General features: G+C 34.0%; 3 protein-coding genes across 5 annotated transcripts; all 3 read right to left on the bottom strand.

Moving 5' to 3' along the window:
- Positions 1–7,412: 7,412 nt before the first annotated feature.
- LOC145120077 (protein MOS2-like) lies at positions 7,413–10,428 on the bottom strand. Its single transcript, XM_079055861.1, has 2 exons — positions 8,849–10,428; positions 7,413–7,626 (listed from the first exon to the last, which is right to left on the bottom strand). The coding sequence occupies exon 1, from the start codon at positions 10,097–10,099 to the stop codon at positions 8,873–8,875; it is 1,227 nt and encodes a 408-aa protein (XP_078911987.1). The 5' UTR covers positions 10,100–10,428; the 3' UTR covers positions 7,413–7,626; positions 8,849–8,872.
- Positions 10,429–12,770: 2,342 nt separating this feature from the next.
- Positions 12,771–14,941, bottom strand: SKL2 (shikimate kinase like 2). The gene is made up of 8 exons (XM_079057800.1): positions 14,623–14,941; positions 14,232–14,419; positions 13,955–14,149; positions 13,828–13,889; positions 13,677–13,743; positions 13,472–13,590; positions 13,220–13,405; positions 12,771–13,122 (listed from the first exon to the last, which is right to left on the bottom strand). The coding sequence occupies exons 1-8, from the start codon at positions 14,854–14,856 to the stop codon at positions 13,025–13,027; spliced, it is 1,149 nt and encodes a 382-aa protein (XP_078913926.1). The 5' UTR covers positions 14,857–14,941; the 3' UTR covers positions 12,771–13,024.
- Positions 14,942–17,897: 2,956 nt separating this feature from the next.
- LOC145120814 (inactive poly [ADP-ribose] polymerase RCD1-like) lies at positions 17,898–22,365 on the bottom strand. Of its 3 annotated transcripts, none has more exons than XM_079056608.1 (8): positions 22,009–22,365; positions 21,024–21,140; positions 19,385–20,492; positions 18,808–19,049; positions 18,660–18,745; positions 18,411–18,581; positions 18,243–18,338; positions 17,898–18,163 (listed from the first exon to the last, which is right to left on the bottom strand). In XM_079056608.1, the coding sequence occupies exons 3-8, from the start codon at positions 20,386–20,388 to the stop codon at positions 18,110–18,112; spliced, it is 1,653 nt and encodes a 550-aa protein (XP_078912734.1). In that variant the 5' UTR covers positions 20,389–20,492; positions 21,024–21,140; positions 22,009–22,365; the 3' UTR covers positions 17,898–18,109. The 3 variants fall into 3 exon arrangements, with proteins under 3 accessions (XP_078912734.1, XP_078912735.1, XP_078912733.1); XM_079056609.1 differs by having other exon boundaries at positions 21,024–21,135; XM_079056607.1 differs by having other exon boundaries at positions 21,024–21,101.
- Between the last annotated feature and the right edge of the window lie 729 nt (positions 22,366–23,094).

The raw sequence follows: 23,094 nt of genomic DNA, 5'->3' as shown, positions 1-23,094 counted from the left end.
AAATGAAATTTTTACCTTCGTATTTTTGGATGTTATAGTCCCAAAAATTTATAACCAAAAATTTCATTTTTGTATTAATAAAACCATCAACCGAAGATGTTTATAAAAATCATAAGGGAAATCAGAGTATGTCAACAATCATCCAAAAATACATCAGGATCAAATAAGGCAGAAAATCATGGTGTGCGGCTGTGCGCAATGTGATCATCCCGAGTTCTTCCCCTTCGAACCAGAAGTACCTGAAACATAAACTGAAAACCGTAAACACAAAGCTTAGTGAGTTCCCCAAAATACCGCATACCATACATATACGTCGGCTCAAGGCTGTACCAGGTCTATTTCACCCCGAGTCTATTTCACCCCCGAGTCTATTTCAACTCAATCGGTGTTTTTCAACCATTCGGGTCTATTTCACCCCACATACATATAGCAAATAGGTATACATGCATATAGCAAGAGTCACAAAGACAACAAACGCATACAACCCTAGTGTCCTACAATATACTTCAATATACTAAGCAAACTCACCTCGATCTGTTGATAAAGAAATAGATGCTCGGGCTGCTGAACCGGAGATTCCCCGCACTAAACAATCAAATAATACCCTAATTAATAATTAAGTCATAAACCATAACCGCGAATCTAATTCATTAAACCTGGCTCCTAGGGTAAAAGAGCATTTTACCCTTTTCCCTTAATCGGCCCAAATAACCGTGGCCCAAACCCAAAAGCACCCGAAGCCCAAAATGGCCCAAAACCTTCTAAACCCAGAGTTAAGAGTACATTGAGCGTACCTGACTCGTACATCATGCGTACTCACGCCGACCAGGACACGGGGTTTAAACCCAGTACGCGCAACGTACTTAAAAGTACACCCAGTATACTGGTCTGTGAACCGTTCCTTATATAGATGGCTTAATCCCTTAAGACCCTATCGTCCAAACTTTAGATCTACTCCAAAACAAGGTCTTAATCCATAAAGTCGGAAGCTTTAAGCTTATGCATGGCTTAATAAGCCCCAATACCCAATTTTAACATTCTAACCCCGTGAAATGAACATCAAACCTTGCATGGTTGAGTTAAACCCATAAAGATACCATTTTTATGCACAAGGGACCTCATAAACACTAAGATCTACAATCCTAAGCTTTTGGAGTAGCTTATACCCACATGAAACAACTCAAGGGACCAACACATGCCAAGAACTCTAAGCTAACTAGATCTAAGAGATGAATCAACAAGGTTGAAACTTTATACCTTCTGGGACTTGCCAAGATGATCAAGATTTTTATCTTCAGGCTCCACTCTAATCAATGCTTGATCACCAAGTTCCTACTTCTTCAAAATGCACATAGACACTGAAAGTTCACAACTAAAGCTCAAGAACACACAAGGGAAAGCTAGGGTCACGTGGGGAGTTTTAGAGGGAAGGAGGTTAATGAGGGGACGGCCTCAATGTCCATAATGCCAATTAAATAGGGACCAAACCCTAAAAATTAGGGTTTGTGGTCTGCTCGCGAACGCCCGCCATACGTATGGGTACGCCCAGCGTACGCCACTAACCCCCACGCCCAACTTAAGGGAGTACGCCTAGCGTACTCCATGTTACGCCTAGCGTAACCGGGACCATAATGCAAACTTTTAAGACTTAATCAAGATATTGAAGAGTACCTGAAACTCGGGCGTTACATCACCCCTACAAAACTAATACCAATCACAAATTCATCACATACATAAATCAGTCAAATTTACAATCTAATCAAACGAAACAGTAATAAGACCAATAATCAAGAACTTAATTTAACCTTTAGCTTTACAACCTAAATTCACATATAAACACAAACTAAATCAATAAGCATATCGTCAAGAAATATGAATCTACATCACAAATAACAAGTTACAGATTTAATATAATGTCGATTTTGGACATGGATCGGATAGGAAGATTAATGAGAAGGACATGGAAGATGGTGGTGGTCATCAATGGAAGCGAAGTTGGATAAATCAATGTATCAGATGGAGTTATGGTAGCCATCAACGAGGAAGAAGACAATTGAGATGGTCATCGGTGTAAGGGAAAGCATTGGTGGTAGTCGTTGTCATATGGAGGTTTAGCATGGGGTGTTAGTGATCGGAGGTTGTGGGAGCGAGGTCAAGAATTTGTGGCTTTTTTTCTATTTTGTCTAATTAATAAATTAGAATAAATGAAAATTAATTTAAAAAAAATATAAAATAGACTTTTCAATTTTGGCAATGACCAATTCTATAAAGAAACTTGTTAAAAAAGGTTGTTTTCACAAATTTTCAAAGATTTGGACTTTGATTTCGGAAAAAATGTAAACTACAAGGACCATTCTTGTAGTTTTGAACTACAAATAATAAAGAAAAAATAATAAAGAAATGGTTTAAAAACATATAGATATAATAGTATATCCAAAACAAAACAAACTAAGATTTAGAAACCAAATAAACAAATTGTCCCAAATAAGCAAATTGTCCCAAACCACAAGTACCACTTATGATATTTACTCTAAAAATTAATTAAAATCCCTCCTACCCATAAGTTAAATAATCTATTAAAAATATAAAATCAAATGGTTTCTAACCCAACGATATCAGGTGTTGTCTTTCTCCTTAAGGTTGAGGGCAAGTTTATCAAAAACATGATTTTGATCGTAGAATCGCACGATTCTATGATCCTACATATGCATTTTGTTTTCAATCTTAGTAAACTCGTTTTTAGGTAGAATCGGAGTAGAATCGTAAAATCAGATCCTAAACGATTTGATTCTATCGGAGTTAACTTTGACTTTATTTAGTTATTTGACCCTAACTTAAAAGACTAACAGGTGAAAACGATTAAATTAGAAGCATAACGAGAGAAAAAATACAGCTCCTCGATCCTCATGATGGTGAACGCGAACCCTAGCCCCATTTTTTCTCTCCTCCTCTGAAGTCTGAAAACACAAATACGCTTGAAGCCCTAAAGCCTTCATCAAACTTGACAAATTGTGAGCTTCAAGATTGCGATTGATGACTTGATTTGAACCAGGTATCTCATTCTCAGTTCTCACCCCCTTCTAATTACTACTCTCTCGGTTAGTGTTTTATTTTAGTCTGAATATGTTGTTGTCTACTTGTGTAGAATGTAGATGATGAAAATTAGATTGTAATCAGATATGTCTATTACTCTTTGAAATCAGATATGTATATCAGTTTAGGACTTGAAAAGTTGAAATATTGTAATCAAATATGTATATCAGCCTTTGAAATCAATTGGAAACTAAGAAGATTTATGTTCATATATGTATATCACATTATCAACCTTTGAAATCAAATTATAATCAGAATTTATATCAAATTATCAACCTTTGAAATCAAATTATAATCAAATATGTATATTAGCCTTTGAAATCAATTGGAAACTAAGGGCGTGTTTGGCTCAAGGATTCTGAAGGAATGTGGAGGAATTAGAATCTAAATTCCTATGAAAATGGTGTTTGGATGAAAAAATTAAGGGAATGGAATTTTCTAAAATTCCATCAGATTCGGCGCCTACATGAATTGCTCATTCTTTAGGTAGGATCAAAGATTTCAAATTCCTTTTCCTTTTTTAATGAAAAAGTACAAAAATAGTCTTGCTTCTTGAATCAAAGTTTACGATTACCATTATCTATTTATCTTCCCACGATTACAACTATCTCCTCCATAATTATCTCTTTTCAGAATATAAACTCGATTATCTCTCCAACCATTTCGATTCTACCACGCTGCACGTCGTTCTCGATTTCTTTCCCTGGGTTGCTGATGTGTCGTCTTTTTTACCAGGTAAGTTATTCAATATGTTATATAACTTTGATTTTTCTCTATGTACATTTGCTTTGTTGTATATATCCTAGAAAACCTGCAATCCTTTACATGCTTCGTTTTATGTATTTCCTTTAACACACATGAACTCCATAAATCCATCTTCTTCACTACAGCATCCAGTCTTTTGCTATAATCACCCAAAATCAGTAAATTACAAATACCATTCGGCTCAATCCACCGTGCTACACATGCATACCCACCTGATCATAATCATTTTGGAGAATTATTAAGATCATCGGAACCATCTGATCAATTATAATTACCTTGTCTAGTTTTTTACTGTGCACGGTGTAAACAAGTTGCTCGAACGAAAGTCCTACTTTTTATATACAATCCACATGCTTTCAGGAAGAAAACAAAAAGTCAACGCATACTTTTGTGATAGTCTAGTTTATTATTTGAATGTATAGTTTTTTACTATATGAAAAAAGCAATTAGCATATAATGACCATTCGATTGTATAGTTTTTTGCTATATGAAAAAAGCAATTAGCATATAACGAGGTAGTTGAAACAAATCATAGTTTCTTTACTATGTGAATGTGTTAATTGTTATGCTTTTTACTAGACTCATCATACCAATTTTATTTGAAAAGTGTAGTTGTTAAGTATGTGAAAGTTCTTAGCCTACTGTTATGCTTTTTATATGCATTCAGCATATATATGCTTTCATAATATAGCTCTATTCTATCTTCCATTAAACAACCTCTCAGAACATCATTTAGCTTTTGTATTTTTAATGGTCGGTGAGTAGGGAATGGCTCGACTTAGTTTAACAAGAAGCAAACATAGGATGAAGATAAAGCAAATAGTTGCTATGTTTTGGAACGAAGTTATGACTGCCGTTACATGGTTTTTAATTACGGTTTGCAAGTTGCTACAAAAATATAAGAGGGGAAAACCACGTATCTTAAACATATCATCTGAGTTGGATCGATGATCAATATTGTATAGATACGCTTATGAAAGTGACACCATGTGCATATCACAACTAAGGATGAGTAGGATATGTTTCACAAAGTTGTGCAACATGCTTGAGACATTAGGCGGGTTAAAAGCAAGTAGATATATGAACATTGATGAACAAGTTGCTATATTTCTACACATTCTTGCCCATAATGTAAAGAATCGGGTCATCGGATGTCGGTTCCATCGCTCGGGAGAAACAATTAGTAGACTTGTTACACGAGTTTGCAATGCGGTGATAAGATTACATTCACATTTGCTTAAGAAACCTGAACCCATTCTGGAGAACTCTACCGATCAAAGATGGAAGTGGTTCAAGGTATAAATAAAATTTTAAAATTTTAGGCCATCGCATAATTTTCTTGGTAGGGCATATTCACAAGAAATTTTGTTATTTTGTGTAGAACTGCCTAGGAGCTTTAGATGGAACACATATTAAATGCTTAGTGCCAATTGAAGACAAACCTAAATACAGAACAAGAAAAAATGACATTGCCACAAATGTCTTAGGAGTGTGTTCACAAGATATGCAATTTATCTATGTTCTACCGGGATGGGAGGGCTCGGCTGCTGATGGTAGAGTACTTCGAGATGCCCTTCTTAGGCCACATGGATTGAAGGTTCCGAGGGCGGGTATGTGTAAATAATGTTCTAGATTTGTATTATTAGTTTAGTCTACTAACTAAAGTGTACTTTTAGGTTATTATTTGGTAGATGCTGGTTATACAAATGCAGAAGGTTTCTTAGCCCCTTATAGAGGCCAGCAATATCATTTGAATGATTGGCGTGATGGACACCAACCAACTACACCAAAAGAAATCTTCAACATGAGACATTCATCTGCAAGAAATGTCATAGAAAGATGTTTTGGTATTTTAAAGGCAAGATGGGGAATTTTAAAGGACAACTCATATTATCCTATTGACCTAAAAAATAAGATCATAATGGCATGTTGTCTTCTTCATAATTATATAAGGCAAGAAATGTCAATTGATCCATTTGAGAACAACTTTCAACTAGATGAAGGAACTGGAGATGTCAGTGGTGGAGATGATGATAATATTAGTATTATTGGTGTGTCAAGAGAGTGGACTACATTTCGAAACAATTTAGCTCAAACTATGTTTGATTCTTGGAGTGCTACACATTGATGTTTTGTATCAAGATTCTCAAATAATTTGTCTTTTTCTTTTGTTTATCATTTATTATGAAGAATACGGTGCAATGTTTGTTATTTTAAATTATAAAGTTTGATTTTGTTTACTAGTTATATTTGTTATATATAAATGGTTGTGTAATTTAACTGTACTCTTCAATAGTTTATCTAAATTTTATGATTGTAACAATAGGTGTGATGGAAAAAAGCCGAAACTATCATAATTGGACAGTTAACGAAGATGCTAAGCTTGTGGAAGCATTGGTAAATATGATGAACATTGGAGGATTTAAAGCCGATAATGGTTTCAAATCCGGCTATTTACAACATCTAGAAAAAGCATTAAGGGAAAAAAATTCCTGAATCTGGAATAATGGGTAAACCACACATTGAGTCAAGGATCAAAACCATGAAAAAGGATTGGCAGGTCGTTTATGATATGTTGAATGGTACAAACACAAGTGGATTTGGTTATGATAGCTCCACACATTCCATAACAGCCGAGCCCGCAGTTTGGGAGTCTTACATACAGGTACATTATTTAGATCTTTATATTTTCTTCTATTACTACTTTGCATTTTTATCTGCTAAACTTTTATGATACATAATAGGTTCATAAAGAGGCGGGGAAGTGGAGAAATAAGACATTTCTTCATTATGAGGATTTGTGCATTGTTTTTGGAAAGGATAGAGCTCAAGGGAATAAAGCCAAAGATTTTGTCCAAATGGAAGAAGATGCAAACATTGAAGAAAGAACAGAACAAATGGATGATGATTATGACCAACCAGTGGAAGTAAGCCAAAATACAAAACCTAACCAAAGTGAAGAATGTACAAGCGCACGTTCAAAAAAGAGGAAAAATAGAGTTGATCTTGTTGTTGAGGGAATCACTATTGCAGCTAATGTGCTTGGAGAAAAACTGGAAAAAGCGACAAATAGCATGAATCAAGCTATACTAGGAGAAACAGATGTACAAAAGAAAGCTTCTATGGTGATCTCTGAAGTCACCAAAATGCAGTCATTGAGTGCATTGGATAGGTTCAAAGCAAGTCGGAAAATAATGCGTGATCCTGAAACTGTGTTAAGTTTTTGGAATTTGGAAGGACAAGATCGAGAAGATTTTGTGAAGTTTATGTTGCAAGAGTGAGACGGGCATGAACTACATAACTAGATATTATTTACATAACTAGATATTATTTTATTCATGTGTGGTTTAGCTTTTAAAATTTAGATTGACTTTTGCTTTATATTATTATAATTAGATGGTTAATACTTTTATTGAAAAGAGTTGTTATGATTTTTAGTTGTGTGTTAATTATATAATATTTTTAGTTATTGTGTAATTTATATTTGTTAAAAGTGTTTACAAATTATTATATTTTTAAAATGATTTTCATTTTTATTAAAAAAATTAATAACTTACAAAAACTCACTTAAAGGGTATTTTGGACATATTACATAATTTACTTTCCAATTCCTTTGTCAAATCTGCAAACCAAACAGAAAACAAATTCCATTCCATGTCAGCCAAACGCATAATAGATTCCATTTCCTTCGGTTTCCATTTCCTTCAGAATCCAATTCCTTTGACATATTACATTCCTTCTAAAAACATTCTGCGAGCCAAACGCCCCCTAAAAAGATTTATGTTCATATATGTATATCACATTATCAGCCTTTGAAATCAAATTATAATCAGAATTTATATAAGATTATCAGTATTTGAAATCAAATTATAATCAAAATTTATATCAGATTATCAGCCTTTGAAATCAAATTATAATCAGAATTTGTATCGAGTTCTAAGACCATCATGTTCTAGAATTTGTATAAGCCTTTTGAAATCATTGTAATCAGAATTTGCAGTAGATGATTTAGATTTAGAAGAGAGAAACGATATGGATGGTTCGATTGTTATGTTTTAGATTAGATTGAAAATGATATATACACCTTGTAGACAATCAACTAATGGATGATATATTTTGCATGTTTTAAACTTATAATTAGATTGTTTTTGTATAATCTTAAGATTCCGATTCAATTTTACGATCACGGTTTTACAAACCCAAAAAGAATTCTACGTAGAATCTCCATTTTGCAAACCTTATTTAAAGGTTCAAATCCTCTCATGGACATATGTGGAATTAAGAAGTAATTTATGAGTAAATTTGATTTGACGTTCAAAAAAATTAAAAATCTAAAACCATATTGTTGGTATCATAGAAAAATTGGTAAGAAAATAATCTACAAAAATGAACCCATCCATCTTCAGATCTAAAGAAAGATGATGGGTGCTCTCTCACTGGAAAGAATAAATCTATACTCAACCCTAACTACTAACTTCCATTAGTTTTTCTATAAATTGCATTCTCAACCATACATCATAGGTTTGACCATTGACCAACCATTAGGTGTTTACAAATTGCTAATTACTCAACACCTTGATCATATTGAAATTCAATTAAAGTAATAAGAGGCCAACTCTCAACAAAGTAAATGGATAAGCTAAAATCATTAAAGGTGATGAAAAAAACTGAACCAAAAAACATAGATATTCACTGAGACATTTAATCAAACACTTTGTCTGCACCTTACAGAATAAAGATGCAAAGTCTAAAAAAATATGACACTTTAAACAGAAAATTAAGCAACATGTCGACAATATTGTGATTATGAATAAAAACTACATTACATGTTACCCATTTAAATCAACAATGATAATCAACAAAAGCTTAAAAACAAATTCCCGAGAACATCTAAATGTAATAAAGATGCAAGACATTGAACCCATTTTGAATTCAAACGAGTATAAATCACAAAGTTGTACACTCTCATATGGTTTTCAGAAAATCTTACCTGAATCATGAACAACAAATCAAATCAGTACCCAATATCATCAGGATCTCCAAGATACTCAGCAATTTGCTCTAATCGAACATTGATCAAAGCATGTGTATCTGCATCACGAACAACTGCAGTTTCATTATCATTATCTTTCTCCTGCAAACTCCCATAAACACCCTTATGTCTACCATACAAAACAAGAACAGGTCCGCCACGTCTAGGGAGTGCAGTCTCAAGAAACTCTTGTTCTACACCTTGTACAAGCTCCCGACTATTATCCATGGATATATCACAAGTAGTGGGGCCCACAACATCCACAATCTCACCCTTTTGTAAATACAATCTCCCTCCTTTTAACTGTTTGCTAATAATTCTTACTCTAATGTGACTATTTAACCAAGATTTTGAAGTGGTAGGAGCAGGACTAATTTCATGTCTCCTTTTACTACCCTTACGCTTATCATAACTTGATTCATCTCTTTGACTGTGGCTCCGGTGAACTGTTGAATCTTTGCTCCTCCTATCACCACCACCACTCCGCCCTTTCACCTCCTCCCTACTCCTCCTATCGCCACCACTCTCTTTTCTTTCCCCATTGCTAACACCTTCTGTTTTGGTTTTTGCAGATCTGTTGTTGCTATCAGTGGTCGGTGGCATGGGCATATCATTCACGAACCCTAACCCTTCTTTCCCAGTTCTTTTTGTGTACTCAACCACCTTGACATCTTCTTTGGCATTCTTCCCAATTCCTCTCCCTTCAACCCACCCATACCCTTTTAGCAAAGCAGACGCGAAGTCCTCCACAGACATATCTTCGAACTCTTCCATCCCTCTATCCTCCGGTAACCTCTCCAGATCGTTTCTCAACTTGTTCAACATCAAATTATCGATCGAGGAAGTCGATTGGGATGTCTGGACTTTTGGTTCTGAATCAGGCGCAGAATCTTTCTTGCCACGGAGATTGAGACCATATGTGATGTTCGGATCGGTTTGCTCGACAGTATGATTCATGACTTCGAATTCAAGGTTGGGGTCGTCGGATTTGACCGGTAGATCGATGTTCCGCATCTTTTTCTGAGGTCTCCATTCGTTGGAAATCGGAGCAATCACAACAGGGTTTTTGGAATTGCGATCCGCTAGGGATTTGGATGGGTCAAACTCTGTGACGAATTCTTTTTTCAGAGACGATGATGGCTGATCCTGCAATGATTTTAGAGTAGGTTTTGGGGGTTTTGAAGATGAAAGAGAAAAAGATAGTTTCATGGTATCCTGAAGGGAAGATTTAAAGGTGGTGTGGGAATTAGCGATCTGTATATCAATCACGACCAAGGTTTTTCAAGCAATTCCTCTTCGGATTACTGTTAGGGTTCGTAAAAGAATGGGGTGTCACTTTGCTTTGGGTTTACCAAACTCGTGTCGAGATACAAAAAATAAAAATACCTTCAGTTAATAGCCGCCAAAAAGTGATTCGATCGAGAAGCCAGGGTGTTTGCCGTCGATAGAAATCAGCAGGTGATAAATTAGGGTTCGATGAAGATATAAAGGTGAGGATCCATGGCATGAGTAATTGCCCAGATTGTGAAGACAACTAAGATTATAAGGGCAAAAATGTAACTGCGGGATTTTTTTTTTTTTTTGAAGGGTATTTGATTATATTTGGCGTAATTACTAAAAAGCTAACATATAGATAAAAATCTAGGCTAAAAAACTACTTGATATAAAATAACTTTTGGTAAAATTAACTAAAATATATAAAATGACATAAAAAGATATTTTAAATTAATATATTTCTAGAACTAATTAGGGGTATATTTGGAAAAAATTTAAAAACTTCTAAAAAACTAGTCTAAATAGTTTTTTAAAATGCTAGGTTATAAGCTACTTTTTTTTAGCTTACGACAACATAAAAAACCTTAAAAAATAAACTAGTTTATCAGCTACCTGTGGTGCGCCAAACATAACCTAAGAGCTTATTTTTTATAAGTTCTTTTCTAACTTATTTTTCAACTTATCAACTTATTATGACTTACATCAAGAAAATAAGGTGAACTCATAAAAAAGGAAACCCCAAAAAAAAGAGCTTATTAAAAATAAGCTCTGGAAAAATAAACCTTAATAAGCTAAAACAAGTACCCTTAAGAATTCGTTTACTTTTACCAAACAAGGGATTTGAAGTAAAAAGATAGTAAAAAGAAACAAAGAATGTTTAATTGTTCTTTTATATTTTTCTAGCTTGAAAATATAAAATACAAATTTATTTTTCTTTACTTTCTATTCTTTTTTCTTCTTTCTTTTTTTTCTTTTTTTTCTTTTCTTTATTAAAACTCGGAAACTATGTGTAAATTTCAAATCCTAATAAAATCCTCAATCCAAACACATTTTAAAAGAATAAAATGATTTGATAGGATAATATAGTTTTTATTTTGTACATATTAAATCATTAATATTTTTTGTTTATATTTGACCATTTTAACTTGTGTTTTTTTTACACATTCAGTCATTATAGCCGGCTACTCAAGATTAAGCCAGAAAAAAATGACTTAATAAGGTCATATAGTATTTAGTTTTTATACATTTAGTCTTTAATATTTTTTATTGCAAAATAAGTTCTTGTTGTTTTTGTATACATTCAGTCTTTATGATTGGTTTATTCGGGTTTTGCTCACAGCATCTTACGTGGGACAATCATTAACAAGGTGTTTTCATACGAGCCTCATATCAAAACATTTCGTTAATAATTGTCATATGTGGTTCAATTTGACATGTTTTTCGTTAACCCATTGTCAAAATTTGCATTTTTTATCTTTGTTTATTTAGTAACAAAAAAACAAAATTTAAGCAAGTAAAAAAGAATGTCAATTTGAAAAAACAAAAAACCTATTTGTAGGGGGGAAAATGTCAAAATTGACATAGAATTAGGGAAGACTAAACTTTTTGTCATGGTGTTCTTTTGTCTTAGAAGTACAAATTCGAGTTGGGAGGAAACAAACAAAAAAAAAAAAATTCTAGTGTATGCTATGGAAATAGATGAAACCAAAGTTGAAGACGTCTTCTGCGTAGAGCAAACTTTCGCACCAGAATCTCATGGTCAACTGAAGAATGACTTGGAAGACTTCAACATCCCTCTTTTACTTTGTCAGACACCATGCATTAGTTTTCCCCTTAATTTCTCATGCATATCCCTTTTAATAGACATATTAGATTACAATAAGTAGTGCTCCATGTTTCCGTTTCTTACATATTTCAAGGCAGTAGTTGTAGAATGCATTTATTATTTAAATTTTTGTAATTTCCGTTCGTGAATAGAGAAGAAAATTGTTTCAACCATGTTATTTCTTTTGGTGTTTTCTAGGATATTAGTCATCTCGAATTTGGCTTCTATCATTTGGTGATTGCATTCTTCTTATCATGTCTCCTAAACCAGAAAGTCAACCCTATGAAAACCTCACACCACAAGAACAACTTCAAGCACTCCTCCATGTTAAGAGTTAACACCGCCACCAACCACCATCTCGATGCTATCTCACAAAGGCGGGCAAATTTGGTCGACATCCTCACCAACCAACACGTCAACATGAGCTAAGAAACATAACTTCGGACCACCCAAAAATAAATTCTCCTTCCCACCCTTGAGGAATCCAACCCACTCGATTGGATTTTCCAAGCTGAAAATTACTTCATGTACTACATCATTCCTCCTCCTCAACGCCTTTCTTTGGTTGCCTTCTATTTTTAGAAGGCGATGCCTTGATTTGGTATAAATATCTTGCCAACAATCACTTACTAGGCTACGTTGTCCAAACCACAACAATCTCATCGCACCAATCAGAATTTGAGAAAAACAAGGTAGTTTTGTCATTTTATATTACTTTACTTTACATTTCAATTTATTTGCTAAATTTGCAAACCAAACAGAAGCCAACAAAGAATTCCATTACACATCAACTAAAAGCATCATAGATTCAAATTCCTTCTGATAATTCTTTCATATTACAATTCATTTAAAAGATTCGAATTCCTTTTTCTAAACATTCTGCAAACAAAACGTGTCATTATGCTCTTACATGATTCTTTGTCAGTTCAAACAAACAAATTCAGGGTTGTTCAAATATACTTTCATGCATTATCTTAGGTATGAATTCTTGCTTCAGTTCAGAATGGATGCAAAAACTTGTCAAGAGCCGAATATTATACAGCACCTGTTCCAGATGATGGGTCCCACCCTGGAGGCTTAATATTCGGCCAATCACCACGACATCCCAGCCTTATATAAAGACCCTTCTTACCTTTTAAATAAAATCCATTTCATTTTAATTAGAATTCATGAATTTTATAAGAAATATCAACATCAAAATTATCAAATACACACACACACACACACACCTGGAAGTTTTTTATCTGACAAGATCAATTGTTTAAGGGCACTCAATGCAGCCTGTGCCACAGCTTTAGAGTAGTCACTATCCCAACCACCAATCTTCACCACCACGTCAGCATTACAAAAACCCTGACCATCACCACCACCACCCTCAATGTTCATCCTGGCCTCCTCTTTTGCCGCCACTTCATCTGAAACAAGTCAAGAATATGATGAAAAATGTCAAAGAAAAAAGGATATCAAGTCAAAGGTTTGACCTTTAGCTTCAGATTGTGACAGCCAGACTGTAAATCCGGCGTAAAGATGCCGCCAGCGATCCCCACTTGCAGCCGCCCCGTGCCGCCCTCCTATGGTTGCAACAACCGAACGAATATGACTGAAAATGACAGGTGTCAATCAGTCAGTCATTCCATCATTTCATCAACTAAAAAAAAAAGGGAAAATGTTTTCATTATTTCATACCTACTTAGGCTTTCCAATATGACACCTTCTGCTTCTGCTACAGCATTTGATCCTTCTGCAATCACCACTAGAATTTATTAATTATTACTTGTTAAATTAACACAAAAAAGTCTCGGTTTGTTCATAAAGGTTGATGTCTGAAATCACTCACATGAATCAACTGTTTGCTTGGTAAAAGTTTCCAGTAGCTCTTCTGTATTCAGTGGTGTATACCTGAGAAAACCAGACAAAAAGGGTAACGGTAATTTCAAATGTTGGGGTAGAACATAGTCACATACCCAAGGCCAACGGCTAACTCTCTAGAAACTTTATGGTTGATTTCTGAGGACTCCCCAACTAAATAAACTGAAGCCCCTTTCAGAAGTTGCACAACTCCAACTGTTAATGACTCCCATGTTTCTGTAATGTCAGGCCATTTCAAATCGGGATCTTGTTTCTTTAAATTTACAACCAGTTGATCATCATCTAACAACCTGATTAATCAAATAGTTGCTAATTGAGATTTGAAGCATCGAGGTCAATGAAAAATTGGATTTTTAGAAGATGGAGACGTACCATATTGTTTCTGCTGGCTTTATCTTCTCATACAAGCTGATTTCCATGGCGGTTCTAAATGATCCATCGTGTTTCGTTTTGATAGTTAAGAATTTCTCATCGATGTCAACAATGACATCCTTCGAGCTCTGAATGCTTTCATCTCCAAGAAATAATCTCAGCTCTACCTCTTGTGAGTCATCTGAAAACTGTCAAATGTATCAGAAAGTGACCAATGAAGAAGCAGATATGGTTTCATACTTGTAGAAGAAGAAAATATGGTTTCAGATTACTGGGAAAGGAAAATCCGCATAAAACTAAACCCTAATAACAGAGAAAACCGTGCTTAACCAAATCGGGATTTACAAAAATGAAAATGAACACTTCAAATTCGTATATTGTTGGTAGTTACCTCGTAATTGGTAGTGCTTGTTGACACAATGGAGGAACTGCTGCAGATGAAGCTGATGGGTTTTCTTGATGAGGCGAGATTGATTGGATTTGAACGATGAATTGAAAAGGGGGTAAAATTGGATTTTGAAAGTGAAATTGTGGTTTTAGGGCAAGTAAGATGAATGGGTTGAAGTGATTTTGAAGAGAGACATGAAGGAGAAGGTAGTGCGGATAGTGTGGTGGGAATTGCCATGATCGTTAATGTGGTTGAAAGATAAGGAGGGAAGATATAAAGCTCACATGTGTTCTTGGAGAGTTGGGTTCCCCATGGAACGGTGCCGTTTACATGCGAACATATGTCACTTCTACGGTTTTGCCTACGTGTTTTTGTGCTTTAAGATGGTTAGGGCTGGGAATTCTCGACATGACACGCAACACGACCCACGACACGACACGAAATAAATGGTTTTGGGTTGAGTTTTTCAACCCGTCAACCCGTTTATTAAACGGGTCATATATGGGTTTCTCAAAAAATAAACGGGTTGACCCGCCAACCCGTTTATATTCTTAATAAAAAAATTATTATATTTTTAAATGTATTTACGTATAAGTATTAATATTTAATAAGTATTATATAATATATACCATTTATTCATAGACCATTTGATTGTTTTGACATTATTACTCGTGATGGATGGTCTAAGGTCATAAGTCGTAACCTATAAGGCTAAATCTGTAACATGTTTCTATGAATGTTTTTACTTAAATATCTAAAATTTGGACCCACGGACCCGCCAACATGTGAACCCGTATAAATAAATGGATTGGTGGGTCATATTTTGACCCGCCAACCCGCGACACGCCAACCCGAACACGACACGATTGTCAGGCCTAAAGATGGTCACTCTTCAAACAATCCACGATAAGTTCAATCTGTATTAGAATTAGAAGTAGAACTTTTAAAGTTTAAAATGTAGTTGTTGAACTTGAACCTTGAATACTTATTTTTTCTTAATCCTTTATGTAAATATATCACTCGTAAACCAACCATCGGTCAATGTTGACAACAGTTTTAGAAATCTCATTATAATGGTGTAAGAAAGTAGATGTCGACAAACCATGTTTCGAATAGGGGTAGAGCTATCGCATGTATGACCTCCAACATGTGCAAAACGGACACATGTATATGAGAAAAACATGAAACAACAAATAAGGCGAAACAAAACAAAACAAATTTGAGAGTAAGTCAATATGAAATATAACAAAACAAATGTAACACTAACTCAATGTGAGCAATAGAACATATAATAGTAAAGATAAGAGATAAAAACTAATAAGGGAGAGAATTAAGCATTCAAACTCTTTTATCTGAGATCATGTCCTCTAAAAGGACAAGTTCATCCATGTCAAGCTTCACATTATCATCTCACTTCCTGCTAGAACGTTATCTCTTCTTATTACCATCGTTGATGGTAGTTTTCTTTGGTAATGTTCATACCACCTCGATCATCTTTCCCTAACTTTTTTTAAACATCAACGATCGTGGGCTTAACTATTGGTTGATTTAAACAATTAACTTACATGACTTTTTAACTTATAAAACTTAGTAATTTGCTTATTATTACACATCTTTTTTTCCAACTATTAGTGTATAAACTATGATTTATTTTGGATATTCACCCCAATTACCATATTTTCCAAACCAATATCACATAATAACCATAATTTTGTGAAATAAAATGACCGCCTTGTTCGAAAATCTATCAGTTTTTTAATACCATTAAAAAAATTAACCGGTTTTCTAGACATAAAACTTGTTCGAAAAAAAAAACTGATTTTTCGGAATTTTCAAACATCTTTAACTTTTTTGAACTCAGTTTTTTTTTTTTTTTTTTTTTGACATAAAGCATGATCGAAATTTATTTTTTCTGGATTTCAAAATGAAAGGTAGTCCGAAATTCCGAACATGTACAAAAACTTTAACATTGTATGTCTATTTAAAGGTATTGTTTTCTGTGATGTGATACTGGATGCACATTCCAAAAGTCCGATCTCTTATAATAACATAAAAGAGTTTATGTAATGTAAAGGTGTAGAATGTGATACTATTTGTTTTCCCAATTTTTTCAGCTGAGTTATATCAAGATATTTCATTTGGTTAACACAATTTGTCACGAGGGAGTTGCATGCTAAAGACGTGCAATACATGGTCTAGAAGAACGACTCCAAGAGCGAGTGAAATTGCATCTTAATGACAGAATTGTCTGAAATACAGTCTTACGGGCATAAAATGATCATCAAATAAAAAGATACAATCTAATCAACAAATGGTCTGCAATAACTAAAATACAAACTACAAAAACTCAATCCTAATGAAAGAGTTCTTCACGAGTATGTTCTTACATATCATTTGGCATATGATTGCAAAAATGTTAGAAATGTCAAAAGAAAAAGAAAAAAGAAATGGTTAACCGACTTGAAACTTGTGAATGGGAGAAGAGATAACAAGGTTACAGAAAACTTAGGAATTTTGTACCTATTTCTTAGTTCGATGACAACTTGAATGAAAATGTGTCGGAAATAAATCTTTCATGCGAGTTTTCATCATCCAAGAAGTTGTTCATTCCTAAATTTTAAAAAAAATTGTTATCAAAGAAGCACATGTACTTTATAAGGGAACTATTGTAAAATATAAACATTTGTTTCCAATTGGGATACGCACGCAAAAGATTAGTCTCTTGGTCGATGATCACTCACATAAAGGATTTTCACCCGAGTGATCGTTAATAAAAAATAAATAATAATAATAATGTTTTTTGGAAAATCTTCTAGGACTAATGGGATTATCACTTGAGCTCCAAGGCAGGGTGGGATGACTAGTGAAAAAATGTTAAGAGAGCTTTATCTCTCACATTTACTCTTGCTATTTGGTGGTATCATGATGCCATTAGTCTCACATTATTTAAATAGGGGACACCATATTATTATTTTCAAAACAATAATACATTTCTAAAATTTCTAATTTTCAACATGGTATATATTATTAGGATATGGTTTACATAGATTGATAAAAATTCAATTCATTATTATAAATAGGTCACTAACAATATCCCTTTTTTTTGGGTTATATATTAAGACATGCTTAAAACTTTTTACTCGGAAACAATGCAACTTGAATTCTTTTACGCCAATAAACATGTTAAACACAAGGCATGTAAACATTGGCATAGTTAATGCTTCTATTTACATGGTGTTACTAAAAATAACAAATAAAGTGAAAACCAAACAAGAAAATAAGCACCAATCCATGTTTTACTACCACAAATCCTTCCATACACATCATACCTTTAAAATAGGTAACAACAATCCAAAAACACCAACATATCATTAGAGTTTATAAAATGAAACTACTAGAACCAAAAACATCAAAATCTACTTTGCTTTAATCATCCCAACATATATAAATAATAATAGACATCAAAAGGGAACCAAGTTTTTAACCTGTTTCAAACTTCTTGCCCATCTTTAACTTCTGACACACTTCCCGAATTCGAAACATTCTACACAAAAATCAAAAATTTTAGAAAAGAACAAGTCAATGGTCAAACCAAATAAGATGAAAAGTCAACTCAATCAAACCTTGCATTGGAGGCTGGATATTGTTGACCTCAATATCTGATCCCCAACAACCGATCTAAGCTTCTTAATAAACTCTTCTCGACTCATTTTTTTCGCCTAAATATATCCACCAAAAAAGATTTTAAACACTTTCGTTTGTATAAAGAAACATAAAAGTACAAAACATACCCTAAAAGATTCATACAAAATATGCACCAATCTCATATGATCAGGTTCCACTTTAGCAGAAACTGCTTCAAACAACATAGAAAATGGCATCCATGGTGATTTAGGATCTTTAGCTGTGCTTGAACCAACACTAGGAATAGGAACCTTCTCTTGAGGTGGGAAGTTTTTCCCCTGAAATTAATAATTTATAATTCAAATTAAAACTAAGTCATATGAATGATTAAAAAATAACAAGATAAAGAAACTTACTGGTCTACTCGAAGAGGTGTTATGTTGATCATGAGTTGTAGTGACTCTTGACATATCAAGCCTACTTTCTTCAACAACAGTATTCCCTAAAAAAAAAAAATAAGTTGTTAAATTTGGTAGAAGATGAAGGGGGTGAAGTGAAAGCTACCTTTGAGAGTTGGAGGCATCTTGAAAGCAACTGTACATTCAGGGAAGATGTGTGTGTTGACATCCATGTTCCAGATTATATAAGAATTTGGATTTTGTGAATCATCAACTCCAGTATCAAAACATGGATCACTTGCATGAAACTGTTTAGATCCAATTTCAACAACTTCTGAATTCCCCAAAATCACACGACATAAAACCATATGTTTTACCCCATTTTCGTCAACATCACATATCATAGCACTGTAAAAAAAAATTAAACAAAGTCCATAATTAATCAAATAGCAAATTACATTTTTGGTCCCTGAGTATAGCCAGCCGGTTTTGGAAATTTTGGTCCTTCTTTGAGGTTTTTGTAATGTTATTCGCCTGCTCCAGAAAAATGACTATATTTAGGACCAATTTATTTATATCATAGACTGAAAATAGTCATTTATTTGAAACAGGGAACAAAAAGTTACAAGAACTTCAAAAGAGGACCAAATTTGAAAAAAAAAATCAGCTGACTCAGGGACCAGAAGTGTAATCTTAACCAAGTGAAAGCTAAAAAGCAAGAAAGTTGTGATCTTTATTGAAACCTTTTGTGGGCAGATTGAACAGCTGCCAGGTGGACACCATAACCATAAGGCCCAAGCTTTGGCCCATTATGAGCATAAAACAGAACGCCAGATGGCGCATCCCCATTGGCTACACACCAAGCATACACCACATTGGCCTTTCCACGAAGCTTTTGTGTGATTTCAACCTGTGTCTGAAAAAGCTTCTGTCTTGCTTCCATGAAACTTCCGGAACATTTCTTCACATCAAAAATGTCAACCTTCAAATCTTGACCAATTCCCATCACAAACATGTTTCTAGCCGTTTCAACATCGACATTCCCACAGATTGTTTCAGAAATCGGGGATGCATACTCATCACTCTTTTGAGGGGCATTTTCGTCATTTACACCTTGACCTTCCTGGTCAACCTTGATCCTCTTCACGTTTGACTCGTCCATGCATTCCTCAAACTTATTGTTAAGCTCAATCTCCAAATGCAACTTAATTTCAGGTGTCACAGAAGACTCACCAAGATCCACATCATCATGATTCCCGTGACAGGTGGAATGGGATTCCGGAAAGACGCAATTACCCCCGTCATCAATCCAAGCAATCGGCTTTTGGGCCCCGGTTTTCAAATCAATCTGAATCATGTACAAAATCTGTAACATGAAATGACTCCCATTAACCTTCACTTCAATGGCAGCCTTCTTGGAACGGAAATCTTCTTTGACCAAGTCAATGACTTCTTGTGAAAAGTCAACCCATTGACCATCTTGGGAATACAGTAGACGTTGTGGTAGTCCACTCTTGATGAAATTTGAGTAGTTTTTGAGCAAAGTTTTTCTTGAACATGATCCACATTTGTTTTTGCATTCAGTTGATCTTTTCCTCTTTCCAAGCTTTTGAATTGTGGGCCTAAAAGTCAAAGACTTGCTGTTGACTATTTGGGTTTTGAATTGATTTTGGGTTCCTATTTTCCTTTTTGAATCAAGAATCACTCTTCGACCATTTGCTGAGACTTTCACTACCTTTGATGCCATGTTGTTGTTATCTACACAAAGTTAATCCTATTTACACTGGTCAACCTAAAAGTCAACTAATTTGTACATTCTACTAAAACTAGGTGATGAAGAAATTGCATGTCCTGCAAAATGAGGTCAGAAATAAAAAAAACATGTAAACGATTTAAGGTTGTGTATAAGTATAAAAAACATCATATGAACAAAATGTGTTGAAAACATATCTATTGTATAGGCATTCATAAACAGTTATTTGTTTCTTTATTTTTATTGGATTAATTTTCTTGATCTTCTTCATTATTGATCTTTATGTTCTTCAACCACCACTAACACCACCATCTGCCACCACTAACACCACCTTTTTTACAACCTTTAGAACCATTTAAACATAAATCATGAATATAAAACTAAGAGGTGAGATCAAGAAAACAAAAACCTTGAGAAAACAGAAATCATTGGATTTAGTATAGTCAAATATACATTAGAATACATGGTTAAAAATCAAAATAGTATTTGAAAAATGTATGGTTTAAATAGCTACTTCAAGAAATACATATAACTATTTGTCAAACATAAAAATTAACTTTAAAACTACAAAAGAAAAAAAGAAAAAAAAAGAGAGAGAGAGAGATAAACAACAACTATTGAAATCATACCATGTTTAGAAATCATCTCCACTTCCTTATTATGCCGCCATCTCCCTACCATTGCTTGATGTCGACAAATTCCTAATACTATCATAATAGTAATTACACCTCTAATCAAATACTACACTAAAACATATATCTTTCATCAGAAATCAAAGCTAAGAAAATACACACATATCAAATTATCAGTTCAGATTTATGTTTCTATCAAGAATGTACTTGATATAAACTCATGCATGCTTGCATACACATTCAAAAAAAGAGTGCACATTTGAACAACTAAGCTACATTTTATCTTCAAAATCCACAAGACTTATTTTCATTCTGCAAAAATAAGGGGATAAATGCCTATACCAAGAAGTAAATTTGAAAAACCTTTTAAAAAATATGATTCCAAAAATATTTTTCATTACAATTTAGAGGTTTGTATCCTGCTGAGTTTGGCACACGATTCAGTTGCTTCTCAGTCATGTATACCTCTTCTCCAAAGAAAACCCTTTTCAAAAAAACAGAAATTCATGAGCTGACAAAAGAAGCTCTAAACATGCAGTTTATAGTCTCATATGATGATTTTTGTCAAGCATGTTAAGTATATGTCCTTTTCTCATACATTTGTGAACCCACACTTGTTTATTTTCAAAAGATCGAGAAATATAGAAACAAAAACCTAAAAATAAGAGTTTGATGACAACAAATCGCTAGACAATTTCAAATTTTACAAAATCTCAAATCATAAGCTTTGATCAAAATCAAAAAAGATGATCTACATACAGCTGATAAACGGACATACTTCGAATTCAAATAATTTTTTGTCATCGGACCTCAAAAATCTCAGATTGACCTTAAAACTATTTTAGTTCCATTGAAAATGAAAAAAGGTACTTTTGCATAAATCAAAGAGCACACCAACAAATCCATTCAAATACTACTAAAAAGCAAAAAATTAACACCGATCCACCTAAAACCCCAGAAACAAACACGAATATAAACTTACCCTTGTAAAGAACAGAAAATTAAATATATAGCTTGGGGTAAAATCACCAAATTTAGATAGGATTTGATGAGCAGATCAATCAATTGATAGATCGATCGGTGTTTATTCCAGTCGCCGTCTCTGAAGGGCTCAAAAATGTTGGGTTTTGGGCAAAAGAGGAAGAGACGGCGACGTTATAGAGGCGATGACTTTGGCGTTCATAGAGAGATTTTTATATATGGGTGTGAATTGGTTGAAAGATTTTTGCTTGGCGAAAAAGAAAATATGAGAGAGATTAAAGGTCGGCGAGATTCGTAATGGGGTTTCTAAGAAGGGAGAGATGGGGGGAAGGAAGGAACGTATGATATCACATGGAGTCTAGGGTTAAAGATAAGCTTGAAAGTCAAATCGGAAGGATAATTTTGTCCTCTTGGAATACAACTTTTTTATTCCATTAAAAAATATTTAATATTAAATATAATTATTTAGGGTTCAACAAGATATAAATCGGAGTAAATTACACAAATAGTCCCTATGGTTTAGGGTAATTTACGTGTTTGGTCCCTAACTTATTTTTTTAACTCGGAAGGTCCCTACTGTTTGTTTTTGTTACGCGTTTGGTCCCTGTTTTACCTAAAAATACTATTTTGCCCTTGATTTTTTGATTTATTTAAACAAACACACCCCCAATCTCACCCCCCATCACTTTACTTTACCTACCCATCATTTTTTCCTATTTAAATAATAGTATTTTTAGGTAAAATGGGGACCAAACGTGTAACAAAAACAAACAGTAGGGATCAAGCGCGTAACAAAAACAAATAGTAGGGACCTTCCGAGTTAAAAAAATAAGATAGGGACCAATCGCGCAAATTACCCCAAACCATAAGGATCATTCGTGTAATTTACTCTATAAATTGAAGTTTGGGTTCGATTTTAGGTTAAAAAATGGTTTCATTTATAACTCATTAGAGCATCGAGAGGGCCTTTCTCTATAACACAAACCATCAAGACCTTACTTATTGGCGTGTTCGTGTTCACTAAAATTGGAATGTCGGTAATAAGCTTGCATATATCATTCGATAATTAAATAAAATCAAAAACATA

Source organism: Lactuca virosa, chromosome 6 (genome assembly GCF_052849685.1).
Source record: "Lactuca virosa cultivar CGN04683 chromosome 6, Lactuca_virosa_CGN04683_v6, whole genome shotgun sequence".
In the NCBI taxonomy this organism is placed as follows: Eukaryota; Viridiplantae; Streptophyta; class Magnoliopsida; order Asterales; family Asteraceae; genus Lactuca; species Lactuca virosa.
This window is presented reverse-complemented; position numbering and strand designations above follow the sequence as displayed.

Bases quoted from the DNA above. Each gene is read 5' to 3' on its own strand.
- LOC145120814 (XM_079056608.1), bottom strand. From the start codon at position 20,388: ATGGCATCAAAGGTAGTGAAAGTCTCAGCAAATGGTCGAAGAGTGATT. The intron at 18,582-18,659 runs GTAAGTTTCTTT...TATTAATTTCAG, and splicing joins ACACCTCTTCGAGTAGACCA to GGGAAAAACTTCCCACCTCA. The intron at 18,339-18,410 runs GTATGTTTTGTA...GGATATATTTAG, and splicing joins TTTTGTATGAATCTTTTAGG to GCGAAAAAAATGAGTCGAGA.
- SKL2 (XM_079057800.1), bottom strand. From the start codon at position 14,856: ATGGCAATTCCCACCACACTATCCGCACTACCTTCTCCTTCATGTCTC. The intron at 14,150-14,231 runs GTACGTCTCCAT...TTGATTAATCAG, and splicing joins AAGCCAGCAGAAACAATATG to GTTGTTAGATGATGATCAAC. The intron at 13,406-13,471 runs GTCAAACCTTTG...GACTTGTTTCAG, and splicing joins GTCACAATCTGAAGCTAAAG to ATGAAGTGGCGGCAAAAGAG.
- LOC145120077 (XM_079055861.1), bottom strand. From the start codon at position 10,099: ATGAAACTATCTTTTTCTCTTTCATCTTCAAAACCCCCAAAACCTACT.